Here is a 27,490-nt window from a genome sequence, read left to right on the forward strand (position 1 = left end):
AGAAAATAAATCAAATTATTCAGAATATGCTGGAAATATGCTGTACTAAAATAAAATAAAATAATATTGTACTTCAGGAAAAACAGGATCTCACCTTTGCTTTTCTTTACTTTTTTTCTCAATTCTGAGTACATCACATTATTTGCCATGATTTTGTCAAGAAAAATATAATTAGTCAATTAGAAAGAAATATTTTTATTTAATTTATTTTATTTAACTAAAATTGCATAAATGTTATTGGTTAATGACTCTATTGAAGAGGGTTTTTAACCTTTATCCACAGATATGTTTTTCTTAACAGTGACCTCTGAATATGTGACGTCTGAAAAACACAACGAGGAACAAGTTAATCACAGATTTAATGATCATTGTTGATTTTTTCATGATGCATGTGTAGATATTTTTCTAATAATCTTTAAGACTCAACCTTTATTTCCACTATTCACTGGAGTCACATCATTATAAATGTGATCAGAATCTGCTGGACAGCAAACAAGGAGAAAGTTTAAAAGTAAGACAGTCTATAAAGGGGAGAAAAAATATTAATAAATAAATATAAATCATTTGTTATTGCGTCTGACCAGACTGCAGAGGAGAGTTTAACGCTTGAGATTCTCCAGATGGATTCGGGACTGATGTCTGTTGAATGTTACAGTGCTGATCTACAATAGAGACAAAGATCATTATGGTCACTGTAAGAGTTTTGTCACTCACATATAATCTGATTACATGCATTAACTGCTCATTTATTAATAAACATGCAGTGACTGTCTAGGCTTCAGAAACTGTATCTTCCATTTGTTGCTGTTCATGTGGTTTAATAATTCATAACATGTGATGAACTGCTCCACACCTTTCTTGTGTTTGTGTCTCCACAGCAGAACCAGTGAGATGAAGAACAACAAGCAAACACTCAATCCTACAGACACACCAATGACCAGATGAGAAGATGAAGCTGTTGAGGCTGAAGAACATGACAAACACACAGATCTGTCCGTGAGTGATGTCATACTGTATGATCATATTACAATAATATCATCACTGATCGTCACTGACCTCTGACTGAGATCCAGCTGTGGAGTGACTGTCCTCTCTCTGTTTTACAGTAGTAGAAACCCTCATGTGACTTTGAGACAGTAGTGATGCTCATCTCTCCTGTCGTCTGATTCTGGATCAGTGATCCGTCTTTATAGAAATCAGCGCTGAGGATCGAGGAGTTTGTAGATCGATGTAAACAGTGTAGAGTCAGAGTCTCTCCCTCAATCACAGGATCAACAGAACTCTCCAGAATCACCTCACCGTCTACAAACACAAGAAATGTGTGTTTAATGCTGCAAATAATAAGAATACAGCAAAACAAATCATAAGAAAAATTTACTTTATACCTCTCAAGCTTTCTTATGCTAGTGTCGTGTAGTTTTACCAAATCTCATGAAAAAACGCAACTATTTTATAAGAAAAAAGTAAGCATTGTAGGAGCATTAGTTCTTTGTTATTTCTTATTGGTTATTCAGTGTCACATGGGCACAGCGGATCACTTCTGCTCTCTTTATTATTTCCTATGGTGGATTGTTTGAGAGGGTTGGAAGAGGCGAGTAGCGGGAGCAAACTTTCTGTTGACCGTATTGCATCGGTTTGAATGCCGTATCAAGCTTTATATAGCTTATCAAAATAAAATCGAAAGCAAGCTAAGTTCATCAGTGTTTTTGATGGAAATGACGACCGACTGCAAACGAGTCAAAGGATTATTCCTCTATAGCCTCTATGTGGCTTTTGGATGCCGCCTTATCAAGGTCCACCTTTAAACCCAACCATCAGTGGGGCACAAAAACATTATACTAATGAGATTGTACAAATTCATACACATTAGTCACCAATTTGCCAAAATTTAAAATAGTTGCAAATTGTCATGAGAGTTTGTTGGTTGTGTATCAGATTTTTAACCACTGGCATAAAAACACGTCCATTTTGCAGTTTAATCTGCCAGTTTATATAGTAAGAAACTGTCTGATGAATGTGAAAAGTGACCAGTCACATTTTGCTTTGTTTGTATGTGGCATTTAAGAGCAGGTTCATGAAACATCACAATAAATGAAGTTCCAAAACGGAGGAGCCTAAACATTCAGTCCTGTCAATCATCATTATGAGCGTATATAAGCAGCGACAATTCTTACGCCATCCCTCCTCCTCCCCCTCTCCTCCTCTATTTCTCTTATTCTTCCTCTGCACTGTCCTGTCATAGAGGGTTTAGATCGAGCCTCGTTCGAGGACAGCAAGCCAAGTTCATTTACCATTAACTATATTAAGATTGAATGACCATGCGAACTCGCGAATAGATACTTATGGAGAAACTCATTCAAATAATTGAATAGAAGTCAGTCTGTCATCAGCTGTACAGAAAACAATTAGTGGAAAATGTCTTTAGACTGTAATTATAATTTAGATTATAACATTAGACTAGTAAATGTCATGATTATAAACCGGACTCACCATGTACAGTGATGTTTCGAGGACGACGTTTCTCTCCAGATTCAGACTCACACCAGTACACTCCAGTGTCAGATGTGCTGAGAGAGTCCATTACACATCCAGATCCTGTTTGTTTTGCACAAGTTTGTGTGTCTTTGTCTGTGTATCTTCTCACTGTCCATCCAGTAGAGTTACTCTGATCCTCACAGCTCAGAGAGAGAGAGTCAGATGAGAAGTGTTGACTTCTGCTGGGATTGATGACCAGAGACACTGAAGCAGAAACTCCTGAAAAGAGGAAAATCTCAATCAAAACTGACAGCACAGAGACTGCAGTGAAACACAGATCCGGATGAGCACAAGCATAAACCCTCACCAGTGATCCACAGTGTCTGTGAGCTGCTGTTGTGTGTGTAATAGGCTGGTCGTCCTCTCTCTGCTCTGCACGTATAAACTCCTGTGTGCTGTAGAGCAGCAGGACTGAGAGTGTAAGATCCTCCAGCTCCTCTGCTGCTGTCTGACAGATGATCATGATCTCTGAACCAGCTGAACGTCCAGCCTTTAGAGGAGCCTGAAACCTCACAGATCAGAGTCACTGATTCTCCTTCAGTCAGCCACGGCTGTGGAGACACTCGCACTGATGCCTGAGCTTCAGCTGAACAAAACATCACGAGTTACAGAGCCGTAGAGAAACTGATGGAGAAGCTGATCACAACAAACACACACTCACCTGAGACAGTCAGTGTAACAGCATCACTGATGTTTGATTTCTGTGAGTCTGATCTCTCTCCTCTACAGGTGTAATTACCGCTGTGAAAATATTCAACTTTGCTGATGTTTAACTCTTGTGTTGAGCAAAGACTGACAGCCTTTCTGTGTGTCTGTTTATCAGCTCCACTGGTGCAGCAGTCTTGTTCTGTACATCGATTGGCAGAGTTTCTGTCCCAGTTGTTGGTTCCCTCTATTTCCCATCTGTATGTCCACTCAGTGTCTCCTCCCCACTTTATATCACATCTGAGAGTGACTGTTTCTCCTCTAAACACTCGTTCATCAGGTCGTACCGTCAGCACAGCTTTAGGACTCACTGTACAAACACAGATTATTGTATTTATAGTTTCAGAAGTTGTGTAGATATTGTCTCTGATCTGTATTTGTTGCATCACACACTACAGTCTCTCTCACCTGTAACATTTACCCACAGTGCATCACTGTATTGTGTGTAATAGACTGGTTTCCCTCTTCCAGCTCTACACCAGTACTGGCCTCCATCAGACACTGAATCAATCTTCAGGCTGTAGTTTGTTTCTGTCTTCTCTGTCTCAGGGTTCAGTGTGTGTTTGTACCAGTAAGAGTCCCAGTTTCCAGTGGACGGATCCATGCGACAGGTCAAAGTCACTGTGTTTCCAGTCAGTGCAGCTCCTGCAGGATCTGATGTGAGTTCAGGCTTCGGCTTTAGATCTGCAGGAGAACAACAACAGATTCAGATCCTCAAAACTCAAATAAATGAGCATTTAAATGACTAAAATAATTTTTTCAGTCCTCTTATTGGAACAGATGTGGCTGATACAGAAGTGCATAAGAGAAGAGTTGAGCTACACTGTTAGACTTTTTATCGTATTTTTGCGGTAACTTACTGGCAGCACTATTGCCAGTAAGTTACCGTAAGTTCCCCTTTACAGTAGCTTACTGTAAATGTGTCTTACGGTATGATGCCCTTACCGCAATTTCATTTTACAGTAAGATGCCCTTACCGCAATTTCATTTTACAGTATTATGCCCATTTTACACTTTTATTATTTATATTTTACATGAATGCTATTTAATTTAATAAATTTCAAAAAAGTGACTTGAGTCCATGTGCATCAGCATATTCTTTATTCACTCTCACAATCAATTACATCCATTTTATTTATTTATTGTGATGCAACATTAGGCAAGGCAGTTTTATTTATATCGCACGTCATACACTTTGGCAATTAAAAGTGCTTTACACAGTAAGGAATTAAAATAATTACAAAATTACAAAAAAGGAAAATTAAAGTGCCCCTATTATGGATTTCTGAAAATTACCTTTCATGTAATGTGTAACAGCTCTAAGGCCTCGTTTACAAGTGAAATGTAACCCAATTCTGACTTTTTGCTCATGTGTGACACAGATCAGATGTGTTCTATGACAGTGTAAACAGGAAAAAAAAAACACATGCATTCAGATATTTCAAGATCGGTTTCAGGCCTCATTCATATGTGAAAATAAATCAGATATAAATCAGATATGTGCCAATGCGACTGTCAAGTAAACAGGCTGATCGGATTTTCTGAGGCATTAGGCTACTTCTCCGCGGTTTAATGACAAGAGCAACCCCGATGCGCGTCTGCAAAGGGACGGATGGCCTGTCGAAACGTTGTGTCGTCATAGGAGAGGAATGTGGACAAACGTTGACACAACATATCAAAGGTTGGCTTGCTCATCCTAAAATTTCGGACCCACTGCTTCTCGTTAAAGCTCGCCACAATATGCTCCTACCAGTCCTGAGATCTCTCTAGCACACAATAACTGAAGCATATGCGTGCACTGCAATGATGGCACTTTTCGTCCTCCTCTGCCTCATAATCATGGTGATGTTTGGCGAACTTCGCATATATCGCAGAGCTATCATCAAGCATATTTCGCATTTGTCCATCTGTGTAAGATAATTGAACCCCTTAAGCATGCGCAATGTTTCAGATAGTATGGCAATTGTAAACACCTGAATCGGATATGGGTCACAATTGAAAGAACGTGTAAACCGACGGTCAAAAAAAAAAAAATCAAATATATAGCCAACAAATCAGAATTGGGCATCAAGACCTGCAGTGTGAACGAGGCCTAATCGTTTTTCAAACGAGTCATAAGCCATTTAGTGGTGACGTCAAGACGGAACATTAGCATATTGCCGACACCAGGGAAAACTTGAACCCCTTCAAACACTACAGCTGATCCCTGTGGATGCTGGATAGCATCATGTTGAGAAGACGCTGTGCTGTACAATGTGACGGTAAAGCCAGTTTTATTTTCACTGCCCAAGGATGAGCATGTGAAGAATCAGTGGTTAAAGTTCATCTTTACCATGATATCATTGCAGTTTAATCCTAAACTTTTGCTGTGTTCCCTTTATTTCACTGATGACAGCTTCTCAAATCTCGGAGTTCAATGCAGGATTCGCAAACCGCTTGCTTTTGAAAAATGTTCTAAATAATTAGTTTTGAGTTTTATATTGTGTTGGTCTCCTGCTAACTGGCTAACTCACATTATCACTGTCTTACTTAAAGGGTTAGTTCACCCAAAAATGAAAATTCTGTCAGTAATTACTCACCCTCATGTTGTTCCAACCCCGTAAGACCTTCGTTCATCTTCAGAACACAAATTAAGATATTTTTGATGAATCTGAGAGCTGGATCACTCCTCCATAGGCTTCTAAGGGATTGGAACTTGCTGGCCCAGAAAATGTATTAAAGACATCGTTAATATAGTCCAAGTGACTACAGTGGCTCAATCTTAAGTTTATAAAGCGACGAGAATACTTTTTGTGCGCAAAAAACACACAAAAATAACGACTTTATTCCACTATTCGCGTACAACACAGAAGCGCTGCGCAGTTATACTACGTGAAAAAAACTCGAGGCCCAGAGAAAACTAAATGAATAGTGGAATAAAGTCGTTATTTTTGTGGGGTTTTTGCGCACAAAAAGTATTCTCGTCGCTTTATAGACTTAAGATTGAGCCACTGTAGTCACTTGGACTATATTAATGATCTCTTTAATACATTTTCTGGGCCAGCAAGTTATAATGTCTTAGAAGCCTATGGAGGAGTGATCTAGCTCTCAGATTTAATCAAAAAATATCTTAATTTGTGTTCCGAAGATGAACGAAGGTCTTACGGGGTTGGAACAACATGAGGGTGAGTAATTACTGACAGAATTTTCATTTTTGGGTGAACTAACCCTTTAAATACCTATGCTAATCAGTTTATGGGCCAGGATTATCTATAACTGTGTCTATTAATGCAGTGTATCACTGAGAAACGTCCTGCTTGAGTCGTCCTTGTGATGGAGGTTCGGGTTGAATAACTAGTTCTTCCAGTGTTTCATTATTGTACTCGCGTTCGGATTGATTTGGTAAAATCGACGTCATTGTTTGTTACTGTGTTTAGTTTACAGTGTAGGAAGCCTCAGGACAGCTGATGTTGTTATGGCAATGGGTGTTTTTGTTTAAGACGCGCGCTGTATGCAGTAAACCAATCACAACAGACTGAGCTGTCTGGCCAGTAGCATGTGGAAAGGAGGGATTTAGAGAGATTGATTCATCTGACGAGCCGTTTAAGAATCTTTGAAAAAATGTGGTGATGTGCAAATGTATATTATGAGAAAAATAAACCGTTTTTTTTAACCTTTGATGCATGTAAACCTGTTGTATGTAAGTGTTGTAGTAAATAGCATAATAGGGGCACTTTAAAACAGTTATAAAAACAATAAAAAAATGTACAGTACAGTTATAAAATAAATTAAAAGAATAAAAAGATAATATATAGATACATTTCTCATCTGGCAATACACCGGTGTATCATATTTTTCTCAACTCCCAGTTTTACGCTGAGATTTTCCCATGGTGATTACACTGTGTCTGTGGTGTTCTTGCGGCACGCCTAAGAAATCAACTTACCCAAAAAAACAGATTTTTCCCTAAAATCGTACATGAGAAGCTCTAGGACTGACTCACGGGGTAACCTCGGGTTCACTGCCCCATCAGTCCGCACCCCAAAGATTTGTCCGGAAGCTCTAGGAATGGAATCGATCCAGTCCGCACCCCACAGAACCTCGAGTTTAATTACACGTCAAACTCACTACTTCACCACAGACAGAGGTCATCAGCATGGTTTCATCTCTCAATTTCCCCAATTTAGTAATTTATGTTTGTCTCTTACCCAATTGCATTTGAGTTCAGTTTAGAATCAAAAGGAGGATGCAAAAAGAGAACTGAATTCATAACAAATCAAAGCAGGGATCATGACAATACGCAAAAAAAGCATCCCAGCTGGTCTTGACTGGCCTCCATACCGGTAAACCACTGATGGCTGATCTGAAAAAACAACAACAACAACAACAAAAAAAACAGAGAAAATGTGTGAGAAATGGTCATGAGTTTATTTAATCTAAATTTGTTCATGGACAGACGAGGAATCAACTTGTGCAACAGAAGTTATTACCAGTCGAGTTAGTTTAAATAGTATAGCTTTATTGCACATCCCTTGTTAGGGAACTCTATTAATTGCCTGAATGTACAATTACGTTAAAGGTACACTGAGTAACTTTATGGCCCTTCAAACTTAAATCTGAAATAGAAAGCTTTTGTAACATTACAAATGTTTTTACTGTCACTTTTAGCTCAATTTAATGCATCCTTGCCTTGCATCCTTATTCATTTCATTCAACAACCAAAAAAAATAATAAATAAAAATAAAATACTGACTGAACAGTAGTGCTTTCTATTTCAGATAAATGCTGTTGTTTTGAACTTTCTATTCAAAGAATTCTGAAAAAAAAGTGTACAACTGAAAATAATCAGAAATGTTTCTTGATTCACACAAGTGCCCCTAAAAAAGTTATGCTGCAAGTTCTGCATTACAATATGTTAATCACATAATGCATCTGATAGTTAGTCAAAACATACTTACAAAGTCAAAGATGCTCAGTGCTGAGGCTCTTAAAAGAGCCTTTGGGCTGTTAGCTCCTGTTGACAGGGAAAAGAGAGAAATAGAAGCAAGAAACATTATTTTTCAGCAATGATTATTGGCAAATGACTATATGTTAAGAACATGATAAATGACAGATCTAGGATGAATGCTAGATTGATCAATTTCACAATCAGATGACAGTTTTACCAACAATTGTCATAGAATTTAAAAAAATATATATTTTGCAATGAATATTTTTTAATTAGTCGGCTTTTACATTGCTTTAAATGCCTTACTATTTTAACATGTCATATTTCGATCCTGTGCAAAGTGAATCCAGCATTTATACGTAGCTGTCACATCTCTTACATCGTGTCTACATTTTGTTAATGAGAGTTTTCGCGAGCCTGCATAATTCGGCACTGAATAAAAACTCCTGCGTTCTCCAGAGCGCGAAAACAAATAAGCAAATATGCACTGGAGCGTTTGGCAAATCTGTTTCGCCAATATATTATAACAGTATCAATCGAGGCTGCTCTTTCTTGCGTTTGAGAACTCGCATAGAACCGGGCCTGGGGCAGAGAGAGCGCGAGAGAGTGCCTTTGTCAGAAAACGCGCTAGGCCAAACTTACCTCAAAACGCCACACATTTAACTGAGGAGGAAAATATGCCATAACTGGTCATAAAAAGGACAGAAAACCTTTGTTTGTGTAAATATTAGATTGGGTCCATCTACCGGAAAAGGCAGTCAGTCAATTCTATGGCATTTAAGTTAGCTGCTAATGGGATATTAAAGCGGCAGTTTCGAGGAAAATTTGACTGTCCTGTGAGCTGTTATTAAAAGCCTATTCGATTTTATTATTTACTTTCTTCATAAATGTAGCTATATTTAATTGATATTGGTAATGGTTTACTTTATAAAAGTAACTTATAAAATAAATGTGTTCAGTAAAAAGTACTTACCTCAGAAAAAAACCCAGCTGGCGTCTAGCGATAGCGATCCACTCTCAGCAGGGACGTCCGTTATGAGCGCGCACTCGACACGTGACGTCACACAAACCTCAGTTTACATTCTGCCAGGTTGTTGCGCGGGCTTTGCAACAATTTAAATTTTGTGAGGTGTAAGCAAAGTTTATATATATATATATATAAAGTTTATATTAATTTAAAATAAAATAAAAATACATTTATATAATTTATATTGCCTGTATGGGAACCAGTTGTGAATTTTTGTGTATATATATATATCAGTGATGCGCGGGTTGATCCGAAATGAGCGGGTGCCTGCGGTCACCCGCGGTTACGAGTCATCCAAAAATATTTTTAATGATATTCGGGTCGAGGTCGGTCGGGTCGTTTGAAATAAAGATGCCAATTAAACCTTTGTAATTTATATAGTACTAGAGAGCATATGAGCGGAGTGGAGCGGTGAGAATCTCCGCTCATCGCTCACGGAACTGTCCACCCCTCCGCTCCCCCGCTCAAAGCTACATCAGGCCGCTCCGCTCATTATCGCTCAGCGCTCAACGCAGTTTGCTCCGCGCTCCACCAAAATCGCCCCCCGCTCGCTCCAAAAAAGGAAAAAAAATCTACATGTATATCACTGTTAGCTTAGACCACAGCCTTACCTCCTAAACAACTAATGAGCAACAACAACATTTTTCAAATAGAAATGTTTTATTTCAAATTAGGCCTATAGGCTATAAGGAATATAGCCTACACAAAGTCCTGTAAAATTTAACGAATAAATGGGCCTAATAATATAAATAACAATTATATAAACAAAAATATAGCCTACATACATTTCTTTTAAATAAATTTACTATTAGGCCAGAATTTTGATAAGTTAACTTTTGCGCAACGCGCACGATTAAAATTTAAATGGGCTTATATCCATTGTACACATAAACTGCTGTAAAATAAAACGAATAAATGGGCCTAATAATATAAATAAAATTTATATAAACAAAAATATAAAAAAATATACATAAACGTTTTAAAAGTTGGCTAAATTCTATTAGGCCAACATTCTTATAACTGAACTTTTGCGCAGCGCGCAGGATTAAAATTGAAATGGGCTTGTATCAATTGTTTGAATATTACACTATATTTAATTTACACTTTGTTACAAGTTACCGTAGGCCATTCAATTTGCTAACCTTTTGCTTTCTTCCCAGCGTGTTCAGATAGCACACTGCATGTTTTCGAGAGATGTGTCTTTTTAGATTCCAAAATGAATCTTTACTGACTGAAACGATGTCTCCACATTCGTTTTCTTCTACCACATTATAGTTCGTTTTATATTATAGTGTAGCCTACCTGTATGACTTCTTATTTTCCTTTTTGAAGTAGCCTACTTTTTGAACTCCATTATTGAGCCGAGTTTTGACTGAAAATAGAATCCATCTTGCAGTCATCAACTGAGTCAGGCTGAGCATGCTTCAGAATCGTGGTGTGCGCAGAGCGAAATTGGAGCGGGAAATAGGGCGACGCTCCATCCTTTTAAAAATGCCGCTCTGCGCTCTGTCCAAGATCCGCCCGCTCGCTCCCGCTCCACACTCCGCTCACATGCAATTTTCTATGAAATACATCTGCTACACTTTATTGGCTGAATAACTGGCGCGAAGGCACGAGCTCAGTCTGCAGGTATAGATGGAGGCGGCAAGAGAAAAGGTGAAGACTGGGGAGTGGAAGCTCCGCAAATACAAAAAACAGAAAGAGCAAAATGTGGGAGACATTTGCCGAAATAATGAAAGATGATGACCAAAGTGCTGGCTTTGTCATGTGTACTTCTTGCTATGCATTTACTACTTTAAAAAAATGCGGGTCAGGAAGCGGGTCGGGTACAATATTTTCTTCTTTTTTTTTTTGCGGTCCGAGTTGCGGGCGGGTTAGTTGAAAACGTCGGTCGGGTGCGGGTTGTTTATACATTGACCCGCGCATCACTGATATATATATATATATATATATATTTTTTTTTTGTTATTGGACAAAATGCTCATATAAAAAATTACTCTGGTCTCTCACTAAGAACTCATTTTAATCCTTCCATCAACGTGTTTTTTATTTTTATTTATTTATTATTTAACTTTTAAACATCCAGTGTTTGCATAGCTTAAAAATAAGAATGCAGATTCATGATTTTCATCTGCAGAACAAGATGGGGGAAAAATTATCATATAATATAAAACATTATCATATGATATTTTAATATGCCTAAAACATTAATACAATATGCATATATACAAACTTGAAAAAATCTGTCTTCTTCATTTACAGTAGCACTACTGCTTTTGCGTAAACAGTAAAGTACTGTAAATTCCATATACAGTAAGTTACTGTAAATTTCATACAAAATACCCATAATGCAGTGCATATTACAGTAGTTTACCGTAAATAATATAAGTGGTATTTTACTGGGCTTTTTTGCGGTAAGTAACTGTAAAATTACGGCAAATTAAAGTCTAACAGTGTACACATTACCCCTTCACTGTCACCCCTCTTTTATCACATAGACATGAACATCACTATCCAAACTTAAATAGTTGTAATTCAAGAATGATTAGGAATATAGACCTATGACTGCTCTTGTTTTAAAGAAGACATTTGGAAGATTATTGCAGAAGTGAAAATTATGAAAGTGAAACTGAATTATTTTTTTTTATAGAAGTTTGAGTTTATGAAAATGTATAATGTAAAAAATAATAATAATTTATATAAAATATATATTTTTACAAAACATGTTTACTTTAAAACTGCAAGAAAATCAAAGCCAAGTTGTGTTCCAAATTATCTCAAAAAATGAGCTTTCAGTGAGATTTCAATTTATGAAGTAGACATCTATTCAGAAGTAGTATGGGTGGTTTAGCAGATATGGTACTTGTGTATAATATTGCAGATATATTTACTCATGCAACTTTGTGACATACTATCACGTGCACTAGTACCTAAATAAGCACTAGCTACAGAATTAGCACTACTAAATGTAGCCTAATACAGCAGTTCTTTTAAAATCTGTTATTTTTCGGCTCCAAAATATGAAAATTTTATAATAGACTCACACACGGGTGGTAACGTTTCGAGCGCGTAGGCTCTTGGTCAGACAATTAAGAATTGAACACACCACGCCTTTATACTCACAAGTGACAACCCCCCCTCCCCCCCCCCCCCCAAAAATAAAAATTCAAAATTCAAAATTGTAATAAAATAATAATAAAAACAATACCAATGTCACCCAGAAAAAGACACTTGTGAGTATAAAGGTGTGGTGTGTTCAATTCTTAATTGTCTGACAAAGAGCCTACGCGCTCGAAACGTTACCACCTGTGTGTGAGTCTATTACTAAATTTTCATATTTTGGAGCCATGGTGTGCCAACTTTTTTCCCCTTTTTTATAAATTTTCTTGTCGAGCACCCAATTTGAGCAACATATTGCTTTGGATGTGCGTGCTTTTGATCTGATTTGAATGATAAAAAAAAGCCATTATTTTAAATGAAAAAGTTAATAATAATAATAATAATAATAATAATAAATTTTATTTATAATGCGCCTTTCACATACTCAAAGCGCTACAGCATACATAACAAAATAATCAAACAATCAAACAAACATTGCAATAAAAAATCAGTATCATAAATACACAATTTATAAATTAAAAGCTTGACTAAAAAGATGTGTCTTAAGAAGTCTCTTAAAACAATCCACAGAATCAGCGTCCCTGATAGACGCAGGTAATGTATTCCATAACTTTGGCGCATTACAGGAAAAGGCCCTTCCCCCCATAGTTTTTAATTTACAACGAGGCTGACACAGAGAGAGAGAGCCAGCAGAGCGGAGAGAGCGAGCAGGAATGGACGGAGTAACCAAATCACAGATGTAATCTGGAGCCAGCCCATGTACTGCTTTATAAGTTAAAATCAGAACTTTAAAATCAATACGTGACTGAACTGGAAGCCAATGCAGTTGCTGGAGCACAGGTGTAATGTGATGGCGAGATGATGTGTGAGTCAAAACACGTGCGGCAGAGTTCTGTATATATTGCAACCTCTTAATAGAGTTTGCTGGTAAACCCGCAAAGAGAGAGTTACAATAATCAAGCCTTGACGTGATGAAGGCATGGATAAGCCTCTCTGCATCAGGCCTAGAGAGAAACGGTCTAATGCGCGCAATGTTTCTCAGATGGAAAAAAGCAACCTTCGTTATGTTTTTAAAATGAGAATTAAAAGTTAGCTGGGCATCAAAAATAACGCCCAAGTTACGAACCTGACCAGAAGGGGACAATTTGGTGTTGTCTACTGAAATACTAAAATCCTTACTTTTACTGACATTCAAAGGAGTGCCAATTAACAAGACTTCAGTTTTGGAGCAATTTAGTTTCAGAAAGTTGAGTTTCATCCACCCTTTAATTTCCATTAAGCAGTCAGACAGTTTTGAAGAGGAAGAATTAAGATCAGGCTGAGAGCTGATATAAATCTGGGTGTCGTCTGCATAGCAGTGATAGCTCAGGCCATATTTCTGAATGATCTGCCCAAGAGGCAACATATAAACACTAAATAAAATCGGACCCAAGACTGACCCCTGAGGGACACCCTGACACAGAGAAGCAGTCTCAGATCTGTTTGAACCCAGGTAGACAAATTGTAAACGACCTGAGAGGTAAGATTCAAACCAGTTTAACACCGTTCCAGACAGCCCGGTCCACTTATGCAATCTGTCAAATAGTATACTATGACATATGGTATCGAATGCAGCAGTAAGGTCTAACATGACCAAAATGCCACATGCCCCAGAGTCAGCTATAATAAGGAGGTCATTCAGAACCCTGACCAGAGCCGTCTCTGTACTGTGTCCAGATCTGAACCCCGATTGAAATCTTTCTAATAGGCTATTCATACGGAGATGAGTATGGAGTTGGCCAACAACCACACGCTCAAGCACTTTTGCCAGGAAAGGTAGATTGGAAATGGGTCGATAATTTGACATGTCAGTGATATCGCTACCAGCTTTTTTAAGAACTGGCGTAACTGCAGCCATTTTTAGAGCAGAAGAGACATTTCCTGTAATGAGTGAGGCATTTACAATGGTAGTGATGTGGGGTAAAATGACAGGCAGACAATTTTTTAAAACAGTCGTAGGGAGTGGATCAAGTATGCAAGTAGTAGAGTTCATAGACAAGACAAGTTTCGAAATAAAATCAGAGTCAACAGCACTGAAACTTGAAAAAACAAGACCAGAGAGATCAGGAGGATGCAATTCCACAACCTCAGAAGCAACCTCACAAGCAATAACGTTATGGATATTCTCAATTTTAGTTGCAAAATAATTGAGAAATGCATTACACTGCTCAATGGTGGAACAGTTAAAATCACTCGGAGGTTTGATTAAATTATTGACTGTTCTAAACAGAACACGGGGATTAGAAATGTTGCTACTAATAATAGTAGAATAATATGCCCCTTTTGCAGCTTTGAGAGCATTTTGATACTCAATCTGATGCTGATTAAACATTAATCTATGAACTGTTAGACCAGATTTTTTGTATTTCCGCTCCAACTGCCTGCCTAATGCCTTCAATTTGCGCAACTCCGATGTGTACCAGGGTGATGATCTCTTAAAAGACACAACACGTTTTTTCAGAGGAGCAAACTCATCCAGAATGGATGTAAGTGCAGCATTATACTGATCAGTAGAGGCTGCAACTGGTAAATCGCCCATAGTATGACTAAGGAGATCAAGATCAATATCACTGATTTTCCTAAAACAGATAACACGTTCTTTCACAGTCTGCAAAGAAGGAGGAGTCAGATTGAACGTGATGAGCTTGTGATCACTTATACATACATCAGTACACTCAAGTTGTTCAATAAATACTCCTGAAGTGCAGACCAGATCTAATATATGTCCGTGTTTGTGTGTCGGAAAGTCAACATGCTGAGTGAAGTTAAAACATTCAAGTGCATCCGTGAGGCACACAGCATTATTGCAAGTCAGATTGTCAACATGAAAATTGAGATCACCAGTTAAAAGAATACCTGGACTGAGTGCACTGGCAAGTGTCAGACACTCAGTAAATTCAGAGAAAAATGCAGAGTTAAGTTTGGGAGGGTGGTAGATATTCAACACAAGAACTGATGAGAGACCAGTCAGCTTGAAAGCCAAGCATTCAAATGATGAAAAGCAAGGCAATGAAACCTCAGTTACTGCAACATCAGATCTATAAATGACAGCAAGACCGCCACCGCGGCCAGTGGAGTGCGGTCGGTCAAGATAAGTGTATTTAATTGTATAATAATTGTATTTTACTGACAAAATATTTTAGTTTGTCTTGTATATTTTTTTATTCTATCACATTTTAAGGTGTCATGTGGTCATGTTACAGTGTACTCCACCTATGGGGCATGTTGTCACATTTCACTTCCATTCTTTCGGGGGAAATCAAGAAAAAACTATACACTGTATTAATCAAACAAAACCACGTAATTGTACTAGACGTGTGAAATTAATGTGGGGAAAAAATAAATACTCTGAACCCCAAGTGAATTTACACAAACTGAGAAAGTAAAAAAGTATAAGGCTGTTCCCCGCTCTCTAGATAATGAACTCTGAAAAGATCTGAGATCATAATCAGCCTGTCACTGTATATAGAGATGATTACAAACTCTTAACTAACATAATCTGACTGAGTGTGAGACAAAGTAAACTCTTTTCTACTCAATGTCTTCAGGTTAAGTGATGTGATGAAATGATGAACACACTCACCTGATACTGTCAGTGTAACTCCATCACTGATCTCTGAGTTCTGTGGGGTTTTAGTCTGAGTTCCTCTACAGCTGTACAGACCAGCATGAGACGGATCCACAGATGTGATTATATAGATCTGGTGTCCTGCGCTGTAATAGATCTGGTCTGTTCTTCTGCTGTTATCTTGATCTTTATACCAGCTGTACCACCAGACTCCTGTCTCCTGTATGTCACATGTGAGAGTGACTCTCTCTCCTCTGAACACACGAACATCAGGCTTCACCTTCACTACAGGTTTGGGTCTCACTGTGAAATGAGCAAACAACACACTTCATGTTTGAATCTTTTAAAACTCAAAATTAGCTTTCACTGAAAAAAAAAAAAAAAAAAAAGAGTAAGAGAGTAAAAGAGCACTTACCTCTCACTGTTATCTTTATAGCATCACTGTACTGTGTGTAGTATTGTCCTTGCTGTGCTCTACACTCGTATGTTCCTCCATCAGAGACTCTCACAGAACTGATTGTTTTAGTTCCTGCATCATCACTGGATTCCCAGTTTGAGTCTTTCCTCCAGAGAAACGTCCATCCAGTTGAGCTTCCCACGTCACAGCTGAGAGTAACTGTGTCTCCAGTGAACACTGAACTCTGGGGCTTTACAGTCAGAATCGGTTTATCTGTAAGTGAACAGTGATGCAGTGTTGAGCTCATTTATGTTATTTCTCATATCTTGTCTTGTCTTTTTTTATTGAAACTGTCATTTATTTTGATTTAAAGGGAAGTGTCCTTTCTGCTCCCACTAGTGACATCACTTAATAGAATAGCAAAAATATTGATTTAGAGAAGTCTTCATTTAGGCCAACAGAACAAAACAAGGAGACCATCCAAGCAAAACCACAAACTAAACAGTTTATCTTAAACTAAACACAGATGAGGAACATAATTAATAACCAAGGCAACAAATGAGAACATGCAGCATGACAGGATCAAAACATCCTTGAACAGGAATCAATAAGATGTGTCTCTCTTTCAAGACAGCCAAAAGTTAAAGTCTCAGCTAAGCTCAGGTCTAAGGCTACCTCACACTTCTGGCACTTTGCTATTGCTGGATATAGATGGTTAAATGTTTGCCAACCAACCAACCAACAAACAAACAAACAAACAAACAAACAAACAAACAAACAAATAAACAAACAAACAAACAAATAAATAAATAAATAAATAAATAGAAAGAAAGAAAGAAAGAAAGAAAGAAAGAAAGAAAGAAAGAAAGAAAGAAAGAAAGAAAGAAAGAAAGAAAGAAAGAAAAAAGATGCAGATAAATGTAAGAAATAAAAAGAAAGCAATTCTAATCATTTTGAATGCTGAAGTTATTGTGAGATTTTCAGACTTGAACCTTACATTTCTCCTAAAATGGACACTTAAAGGCTTGGTTTTAATTTTTTTAATTTTCATTTTGCCCTGAAAGAACTGAGTTATTTATATTACAATTATGATAAATATTAATTTATTCATATATATTTTTGTATTATTTACTTATGTATTTTATGTATGTATTTTAAGTATATTTATATGTGCTTATTTCTATTAAATTGTAATATTGCCCCTGTGGTGACACATTTATCTAGTGACAGGAAAGTCTAATGGTCCGATGCTTCTACACTCCTAAAACATTATCTCTGACATGAGGCTGAAATTATTATCATAGAGTAACCAGATGCTATTTGAGCTTCGATGTGCACATTAATGCAGTCGAAACATCCGTTTATCCCACATCTCATACACTATGAATGAATATAAAAAAAAACTACACTGATTTTATTTTTTATTTGTATGTATGCATTTCAATGCAACATCGGATCTATTTAAAACATGCAAAATATTAAAAATAAATAATTAAAATAAATCTGTAGACTCAATGTTGTCAGTGATGGGATACAGACAAAGTTTTAAAATGAGCAATGAAAAATACTCTTGAATCATATATTAATCTTAGTCCATGTTAATTTCAACATTTACTGATATATTATTAAATCAAAAGTTGCAGCTGTGAATATTATTTAATGGACCTCAGCTAACATGAACTAACAATGAATAGTTTTATGAACTAATGTTAACAAATATTATTAAATAACAAATGTATTAACAAATGGAACCTTGTTGTAAAGTGTTACCAACAAATCAAACAAACAAACAAGTATTTCTGTCTGAGGAACACATGAACACACTCACCTGATACTGTCAGTGTAACTCCATCACTGATCTCTGAGTACTGTGGGGTTTCAGTCTGAGTTCCTCTACATCTGTACCGACCAGCATGAGACGGATCCACAGATGTGATTATATAGATCTGGTCTTGTTCTGCGCTGTAATAGATCTGGTCTGTTCTTCTGCTGTTATCTTGATCTTTATACCAGCTGTACCTCCAGACTCCTGTCTCCTGTATGTCACATGTGAGAGTGACTCTCTCTCCTCTGAACACACGGACATCAGGCTGAACAACCACTACAGGTTTGGGTCTCACTGTGAAATGAGCAAACACACACTTCATGTTTGAATCTTTTAAAACTCAAAATTAGATTTCACAAAAAAAAAAGTAAAAGAGCATTTACCTCTCACTGTTATCTTTATAGCATCACTGAGGTGTGTGTAGTATTCTCCTCGCTGTGCTATACACTCGTATGTTCCTCCATCAGAGACTCTCACAGAACTGATTGTTTTAGTTCCTGCATAATCACTGGATTCCCAGTTTGAGTCTTTGAAGTCTTTCCTCCAGTGAAACGTCCATCCAGTTGAGCTTCCCCCGTCACAGCTGAGAGTAACTGTGTCTCCAGTGAACACTGAACTCTGGGGCTTTACAGTCAGAATCGGTTTATCTGGAAGTGAACAGTGATGCAGTGTTGAGCTCATATAGTGTTATTGCTCATATCTTTCACTAGTCTTCTGTACTTATCATTCTTTTTTATACAAAACTGTAATTAATGTTGATTTAAAGGTTTGTCTTTTCTGCTCCACTAGTGACACCAAACATAATAACAAAAATATAGATTGAGAAGAAAATTCCAGCACTTTCAAAGAATAATGTTAAAGTCTCTGGTAATTTCAGGGAATATTAGTTATAGTTCATAACAGGTTATGTGACAGACCCGGGTAAGTTTATGGATGAGTAAGTGGATAATCTTAACTTTTTAATAATACATATGATAAATATCATCATATAACAAATGTCAACAAAAAAAGGCCATACATATAAAATAAACTTATTCAGCCATATAATCTTTGCAAGCACAGACTGTTTTTAGTTCAGACAATCTTTTTTTTTTTTTTTTATTGAAACCATCAAAAACAATATAATTCTTGTTCACAGTAATATACTTCTCAATAGTTTAATCAGTAATAAAAACTGTTTAAAGATTAAAACATAAGTTTAAAATTATAATGATTGTGTGTGATGCCCACTAAAGTGTTATCACATTTGTGGTAGTTTCTGTAATTTTATAATTAATGTTTTTGAATATTTGTTCAGGGGTAATGAACTTGTTTCCACCATCCTTGCACTACAATATTTTAAATAGAGGTCAGGAGTAATTGTGGGGTCGCCAGCAGGGGGCAGTGTGGCGCTTAATGTGCTTTACGTCAGTTTGGTCCGCTTTGCAGCTTTCCTCTTTCTGCTGAGCGAGATGAAGAAAACCGGACGCAGAGTTTGCCCTGTCTCACTTATTTCTCCTGTTTCCAGGTTGGTGGAATAGTAAATTAAACTACGTACCTGAAGTGTAATATGTTGACATGTCACTGAATGTTTTAATGTCCGCTAATAAGGCTGTTTTATGAATATGTGGACATATATGTACATATAGCAGTAGCGCATTTTCGCACCTGGTAACGTCACCTGTTGCTATCAAAGTCACGTCGGACAGAGTTTTATTTTTAGCTCCTTGAACATTTTTGTAAAGTCTAATAGTTTTGAAATGTATGATATTGGGTAAAATGTGAAAAGCTAATGGTAAAAACTGAGTTTATGTAATGGTTAAAAGCTAATGTTAAAAACAAATGTTAAATTTGTTAAAAAACAAGTTAAAAATCTGTCAGCTCATGCAGTTTGGAAGAGTAAAAATGATTTTAGTTGGAAAATGCATTTAGGAACCATATGTAAGTGGTAACATAAACTATGTATTATTTTAAGTTGAAAAGAGACTTAACTTACAGGGTAACAGTGGTTATTGTCCTTTTGATTTATTCAATCACACAAAACTTGTAACTCAGTATTTGCTTTAAGACGAAAAAAAGACAAATTGTATTTTATTTTGAAGTCGTGTTTATTTCATAGAGAGCAACTGAGTGTTTGTAACAGAGGAGGATTTAAATTGTGAATGTTTAATAAATCCTCTCTCCTCTTTCTGCTGAGCGAGATGAAAAACGGACGCAGAATTTGCCGTCTCACTTATTTATCCTGTTTCCAGAGAGAGTTATAAGCTGTTTTCGTGGTGTCAGCCGGTACCTGTAACAATTGCACAATCTGCACTAAGAATGTAAATTGCTTATTGAAAGGAGAAGAACGACACTCTGCTTCTTAGCCTCTGTTTTCATGGATCTGTGTGTCATGTTGAAGCTGCGTCCTCTTGACGTCACATTTATCGGCCGCATACGTCATAAAGAACGTCTTATTTCAGGACAGTCACCATTATAACACTGAGCGTTATTGCTAGTGAAGTGTAAATTGTTGTAGTTTCCTCATGGGAATGTAATGGTCAGTTTACTGAGATGAAGAGCCTCATGACGTTTGCGGCAGATAAATGTGACCTCCGGAGGATTCAGCCTTCGAAATGAGACACAGCCGGTGACTCCAGGATTTGATGATCTGTTGAGATTGAGAATGTGTTTGTGTTGTTCACCATGAGCTCTGAGTGACTGAACTTACTCACAGCGGCCTTTCTGGAGCCCATAACCACCAGTGAGAAAGGTCTATATTAAACACCAGTATTGGTATCAGCCCGATACTGCGCTCTCATATTCATACTCATAAAAATGCTCCGATACCAACAACCGATACTAATGCAGTGTGTGTACAGTGTGTAGAGTGTGTAGAGTGTGTAGAGTGTGTAGAGTGTGTAGAGTGTGTAGAGTGTGTAGAGTGTGTAGAGTGTGTACAGTGTGTACAGTGTGTACAGTGTGTAGAGTGTGTAGAGTGTGTACAGTGTGTAGAGTGTGTAGAGTGTGTACAGTGTGTAGTGTGTGTGTGTACTGTGTGTAGAGTGTGTACAGTGTGTAGAGTGTGTGTGTGTGTACTGTGTGTAGAGTGTGTAGAGTGTGTGTGTGTGTACAGTGTGTAGTGTGTGTGTGTACTGTGTGTAGAGTGTGTACAGTGTGTAGAGTGTGTGTGTGTGTGTGTGTACTGTGTGTAGAGTGTGTACAGTGTGTAGTGTGTACAGTGTGTAGTGTGTACAGTGTGTAGAGTGTGTGTGTGTACTGTGTGTAGAGTGTGTTCAGTGTTTAAGCACCATGGCACTTCATTGTTTGATATGCTATTTAATATCATATATAAGGGTATTTGCATGCACAAAATATATGTTTATCTGGACATGTACCAGTAGTGCTATAATATTCAGGGAATAAAACTGATTGTTCAGAAGGACCTTCGGTTGTAAACGCTGGTTGTAAATGGGAATGTTGCTGGTATAAACCCTGCAGTGAATGAACTGTTAACCATCACTATTGTGTCTTTGAGCAAAGCATTTGACCAACGGTTTCCAGAGGGATTTAGTTCATGGAGCCATTCTATCATATGATGATAAATATACTTTTGCAAAAAGGAAGAGAAAGTTGGCAAACCACAGTTTGTTACACAGTTACAAAAACATATAAATATATATATGCATATTTCATGTTCTCAGCACAGGTGAAGTGTCGAGTCTAATGGCCATTGAGAACATGAGATACATGTTTCTATTATTGGAGCTGGTGTGCCGACTTTCTCTTCCCTTTGGCAGTTTCTGTGGTTGAGATCCTCACTGAGTTTGTTTTGCCCGCTGGATGTGTGCATTTTGTGTTGAGCCTTTATGATAAATATACTTTTACCATAACCAGCTAACAGGGAACGTTATCATAACTTTAACGTTAAGGATCTCTCAAAGTTATGAACAAAAAGTCTTACAGTAACGTTAATAAAATGTTTGTTGCTTGTTCAATGTTATCATGGTCTTTAATAACATTCTCAAAATTAGCACAAAAATTAAAGATAGAGACGCCTATAACACTGGAAAGTCACAATTTACATGATTTTATAATAAACCAAAACCTCCACAAAACACACACACACACACACACACACACACACACACACACACACACACACACACACACACACACACACACACACACACACACACACACACACACACACACAACACACCACACACCACACACAACACACACACACACCACACACAACACACACACACACAACACACACAACACACACACACACACACACACACACACACACACACACACACACACACACAAGACGTGTGCAGTTACTGAATAATTAAAAGTGAATTGTCAGTCCTCTTATAAGAACAGATGTGGTTGGAAATTATAAGTGATGATCAATAAACAGAAGTGAATATGAAGACTCACCTGATACAGTCAGTGTAACAGCATCACTGAAGTCTGTGTGTGAGTCTGATGATCTCTCTCCTCTACAACTGTATTCACCACTGCGAGACACATCAGCTGTGAAACTGAACTCTGCTGTTGTTCTTGTTATTAATGGATAGTCAGTGTCTCCATCTCTAAACCAGCTGTATGTCTGAATGTCTCCTCTCTGTATGACACATGTGAGAGTGACTGTCTCTCCTATGAACACACGCTGATCTGGCTTCACCGTCACTACAGGTTTCACTGAGAAACATAGAAGTAAATATTGAAAAGCATCTCAGTATCAAGATCACTGTCATGAACTCAAAACTTCATCAGGAGAAAAACACTTAAATTAAAAACCTAGTTTGCTTGTAAATTGTAATGATTACATGTAAATGTATGTGTTGGTAAAAACTAAATGAAACTGATATATGTATCCAGTCTGCATGTCCTTTGTATTATTGCTCTTCCAGTTCTGACCAGTAGATGATGCTGTTTACAGTCTGAGTGTTTAAAGATCTGAACTGAACTTACTAACTTCTATCTGTCTGTTCTCAAGCCCTTTTCTCTTCCAGCCCTTCCAACCAAACCACACTGAATGAATAAAGCTAAGCATTGAAGATCTTAATGACACACAGTCAATCATTAATATTGCAGCAAAAACTCAGAAATATGCAAATAAATCTCACTGTGCAAAACTCATTTCTGTTTTATACAGTGGATTATGATCTTTTGAAATCAATGTCTGACTGAACTACTTTACAACTGCAAGACTGTTTGATTGATTGAATAAATATCAGATTTCTGTAATGTTTTGCAGCATAAGGAACTACAGTCAGATGATTCTGTGAAATATGCAAAACATGGACATAAAACATCAGCAAACGGACAAATGTGGGATCCTGATGTATCCATGAAGACAAATAAACTACTACAACATAATTCACATTAGTTAAAAACTCAAATGTACTGCAGTAACGGACAGTACCTTGACTGAGTCCAGAGTGAACGAGGGACATCAGCACTAAAAGCAGAAGAAACAGATATGAAGCTTTTCCATTCATTCAACACAATGTAAATCACACACTGAAACATGTCTAGAGTTTATTCTACATGAACTGAAAGTGTTTTTCTGTTGTGATGCTCATTCAGGGGAAAACTGATGGATTATTGTCCAGCATTTAACATCATCACACACGATGACATCACAGGACTCGTGAACTGATACGAGAGTCGATTCAGTGATTCACTGTTTGATTCACTGATCCACTGTTGCCTTTGGCTTGCTCAGTTGGGGATATTTTGGGGATATTTAATTTAATTTTATCAATCAATAAATTCCTCTTGAAACAAACTTTGTTGTATTATTTTAATTTAATACTGTGAAGCTGCTTTGATACAATCTGTATTGTGAAAAGCGCTATACAAATAAACTTGACTTGACTTGACTGTTTGATTCACTGATTCACTGATGCTCAACAATAAAGCAGCAGTTTGAACCACTGAGCTTCACAACATACAACATTATATGACATTATACTCATCAATAAATGTGATGTCAGTGTATTTCTGTAACTCTCTTCATAGTTCTTCTTGTTCTCTTGTTTTGTGTTTTTTTTTAAAGTTTTGTATTTTCTTTAATATTTTTTTTTTTGCTCCCTATTGAATTTTGCCTGTATAACATGTTCCTGACCCTAACATGAAAGACACTATTAAAAATGTATAAAATACTATAGAATCATGCACCTTTCACACCACTACAATACATTATATCACAGTACATAAAGATACACTTCATGAATAAAGACACTTGCATACACATGTTAAAAAAGAAAATATTAACATGAATGTGATTAACGTTTCACATCACTGATTCTTCACTGGAACAGAACAAGCTTCAGAACCAAATCAGGCCAAAGTGTTTGAGACACATGACATCACTTCCTGTTTGACATCGTCACCATCAACTTCATTGTGACTTTATAGTGGCTGCAAAAATAATTTGGACACTTAGTGTGTTTCACATATAGTACACTTTAATTTAATTACTTTTATTTTTTTTATTTTTTGGGGGGTGCTTGGGATTTATCATGGATCCACTTCGAATTTTACTTTTTTTGAATTTTTGTGTTTTCTTTTTTTTAAAGAAATAACAGTTTTGAATATTCGTGCACACCCCTAACTGTGACTTTATAGTAGAATAATGTGGATATAGTAGCCTACAGCTGAAATTAACCACAACCAGAAAGAAAACCTCCTGCAAGTGACCTCATGCTTCTGGTCTAAGAGTATTTTCACACCTCGTGTGTTTCAGCACTTCAAGAGCTCTCGCCTCGGCAGAAATAATTCATGTCAACACTAAATGATCTCAGTTCCTCCTAAAAGGACCCAAAAACAAACCATATTCAGACCCCAGTATGTTAATGTGTCGACCGCTCGCAGTCTCTCAAACAAACTAGTGTGAAAAAGCCCTTAAACCACATTAAACATGTATCGATATATTTTCTATTTAAATAAATAAAGCTCAAGCACAGTTTTCAATCAAGACATTTGTCAAAATAAAATGTATTAGCGTTGCTAAAATATGAATAAATAAATACGTTTAAAAGGACAACAAAAGTCTGAGACACTTCCTGATTGTCCAGCATTGGTGGAACATGTTCATATGTCGACGTCATGAACTTGTTCTGGAAACCTGAGGTTACTTTGACACACGTGTGAACTGACATCATACAACAACTAAATATGAAGTTCAGGCGAACTGGTTAAAAATAACTGAAACGTGTCTCAGAAAAGAGAAGTTAGTTCTGAGAAAAGCTCTACTTTGTTTGATAAACTGTTTGAAAAATGAAATTGAATTGGCCAAATTAATTTTGCAGTTATTTCTCAATAAGAGAGTCAGAGAGAAAGAGAAGTGATAGAGAAGATGAGTGTGTGTTCGGTCTCTGTTCTCAAACTCTCTGAGTCTCTGATGGAGAGATTATTTAAAGATACAGCATCATTCAACACTAACTCACATCAACACAAATACATCTGATTTATCTCAACTACTTGAAAGAGGAGGAAAGATGTTACAGCAAAACTAAGCAAAAGTACATCTTTCACACGCATTATCACACAGATAAATGCATCATAAACCTCTTTATCTGATCAACACGCAACATCATCACATACGATCTGGGGCCGTATTCACAAAGAATTTTAAGGCTAAAAGTAGCTCCTAACTGGCGAATTTAGGAGCAACAATACTGATGGTTGTGGATCTTGTGAGGGATGCAATAACAGCGCCAACTAATCGCAACAACCCAATCAGTGCCAAATTTCCCTTTTATTAAGGTTTTTTTTTTTTTTTTTGCACCAACTGGGCCAGCAGCAGTAACTGATCCTGCGTCCAGTTGGGCTTTCTTTTCCGTTTTGGCGAGTTCATAATCCGCCGTCATTCAACTACTTCAATAGGAGCAACATTGCCTTGCTTTAAGTAGTCTGTTTAGGCTAATAGGATGTCAATTAACCAAGCAAGTGTTAATGCAAGTGTCGTTTTTCATTATTAGGCAAGTGGTGGTTTTCATTAGGGTATTAGGCTATCTTGATTTAATTTAATTTAATTCACGACTTTTCTCTCTCTCTGCCTTTTTAGAATTACACTTCACTGAGGCCTGCACAAACGTCATTATATATGCATTTCGATGACATTACTATTATTATTTTGTGTAGGACACAGACATATTTAGATGTCATAATTCCATGATTTGGTGTGTCTGTGTTATGTTCTGCATGATGGCCCTGTCATCTAACAACCAATCACCGTGATCATTGCGAGGAAGCTCGTGCATGAGAACTGACGTCATCCATAGCAACGAAGACTCACTCTTAGTTTAGGAGTTGTCATTTTTCCTTACTAAGAGTAGGTCTGAAAGGCATTGTGAATAACTTTTAAGAGAAAACTCCTAGCTAAAATCTTTTAGTGCGATTTAGGAGTACTCCTAGTGGTAAGATAAAATTCTTTGTGAATACGGCCCCTGATCAATAAATAATACAATAAGCAGTGAGACTGTGGATTCATAGACTCTCCTACACAACACTCATTATTATATCCCATCTTCAGCTGAATACAATGCATTAGGAACAGAAAACAGAAGATAGTAAAGAATATGATCAAATACTCACAGATGAGAGGCAGTGCACTGGAGCCCATACTGTCACATTAATAGACTGTGTTAACAGCGCTGAGTGTTAAACACACACTTCCTGTGTTAGAAAGAAGAGATGAGGGAGGAGGAGACAAATCTCTACACACAGAAATACACAGATAAAGAAAAGAGAGATCCAGTCTAAGATATTTAGCTACTAATTTATTCAAGTTGTCACAGCTCTGTTCATCTACTTGAAAATCACATTTTCCAGCTCAGTTCTGATGGAGATTGTTCTCACTGTTATTGTGTTCGTTCACACAGTCACACATAGAAGACAGACAGTGATTAAAGTGAAATCACCACGTGACATCTAATGTGTGTCTAATGTAACTCTACAACATATCAGTGAATGAAATACACAGCCTTTTTATCATAAAATGTCGTTCCATAAAAGCTAAAATGCTGCTGGTCAAAGGTGTTTTCTGTTCCTCAGCGCTTCGGCTCTCAGTATAACAGGCCTCGACTCGATGGATCTGAAGAAATGGTTGGAGAAACAGAATCACAAAAGGCCAGAGCTTCTTTAAGTTAGGGTTAGGGTTAGTAGTAGTAAGTTCATAAAGTTAATAGGCCCTTTTGGAAAATGAGTCCTGACCTTTAAAAAGTTTCCTTAATGTGTGTTAACAGACCCTGAATCTGGAGAACATTAGGACCCTGAAACACACAAGCTGTCGACCAGCGATCTGCAGTCAACATCACAATCCCTGTTGCTGATAAAGTGGATGCATTTGAAATAGCTTGTTTGTT

At 37.2% G+C, this 27,490-nt stretch overlaps 1 protein-coding gene across 1 annotated transcript in view; it reads right to left on the minus strand.

Annotated features, from left to right (window-relative positions):
* The window catches only part of LOC309493191 (titin-like), a 442,694-nt gene that overhangs the window by 5,044 nt on the left and 410,160 nt on the right, over positions 1 to 27,490 (minus strand). Inside the window, exons 31-44 of the mRNA XM_082162311.1 lie at positions 18,527 to 18,790; positions 18,141 to 18,437; positions 16,337 to 16,591; positions 15,937 to 16,224; positions 3,649 to 3,924; positions 3,197 to 3,550; positions 2,843 to 3,121; positions 2,491 to 2,754; positions 1,057 to 1,302; positions 854 to 964; positions 582 to 662; positions 428 to 478; positions 272 to 322; positions 95 to 124 (exon numbers count right to left, since the gene is read on the minus strand). Of these exons, the coding sequence (XP_082018437.1) occupies positions 95 to 124; positions 272 to 322; positions 428 to 478; positions 582 to 662; positions 854 to 964; positions 1,057 to 1,302; positions 2,491 to 2,754; positions 2,843 to 3,121; positions 3,197 to 3,550; positions 3,649 to 3,924; positions 15,937 to 16,224; positions 16,337 to 16,591; positions 18,141 to 18,437; positions 18,527 to 18,790 (2,847 nt within the window). The remainder of the gene's footprint in view (positions 1 to 94; positions 125 to 271; positions 323 to 427; positions 479 to 581; positions 663 to 853; positions 965 to 1,056; positions 1,303 to 2,490; positions 2,755 to 2,842; positions 3,122 to 3,196; positions 3,551 to 3,648; positions 3,925 to 15,936; positions 16,225 to 16,336; positions 16,592 to 18,140; positions 18,438 to 18,526; positions 18,791 to 27,490) is intronic.

The sequence above is a fragment of the Leuciscus leuciscus genome, assembly GCF_965113295.1.
Source record: "Leuciscus leuciscus genome assembly, chromosome: 2".
In the NCBI taxonomy this organism is placed as follows: Eukaryota; Metazoa; Chordata; class Actinopteri; order Cypriniformes; family Leuciscidae; genus Leuciscus; species Leuciscus leuciscus.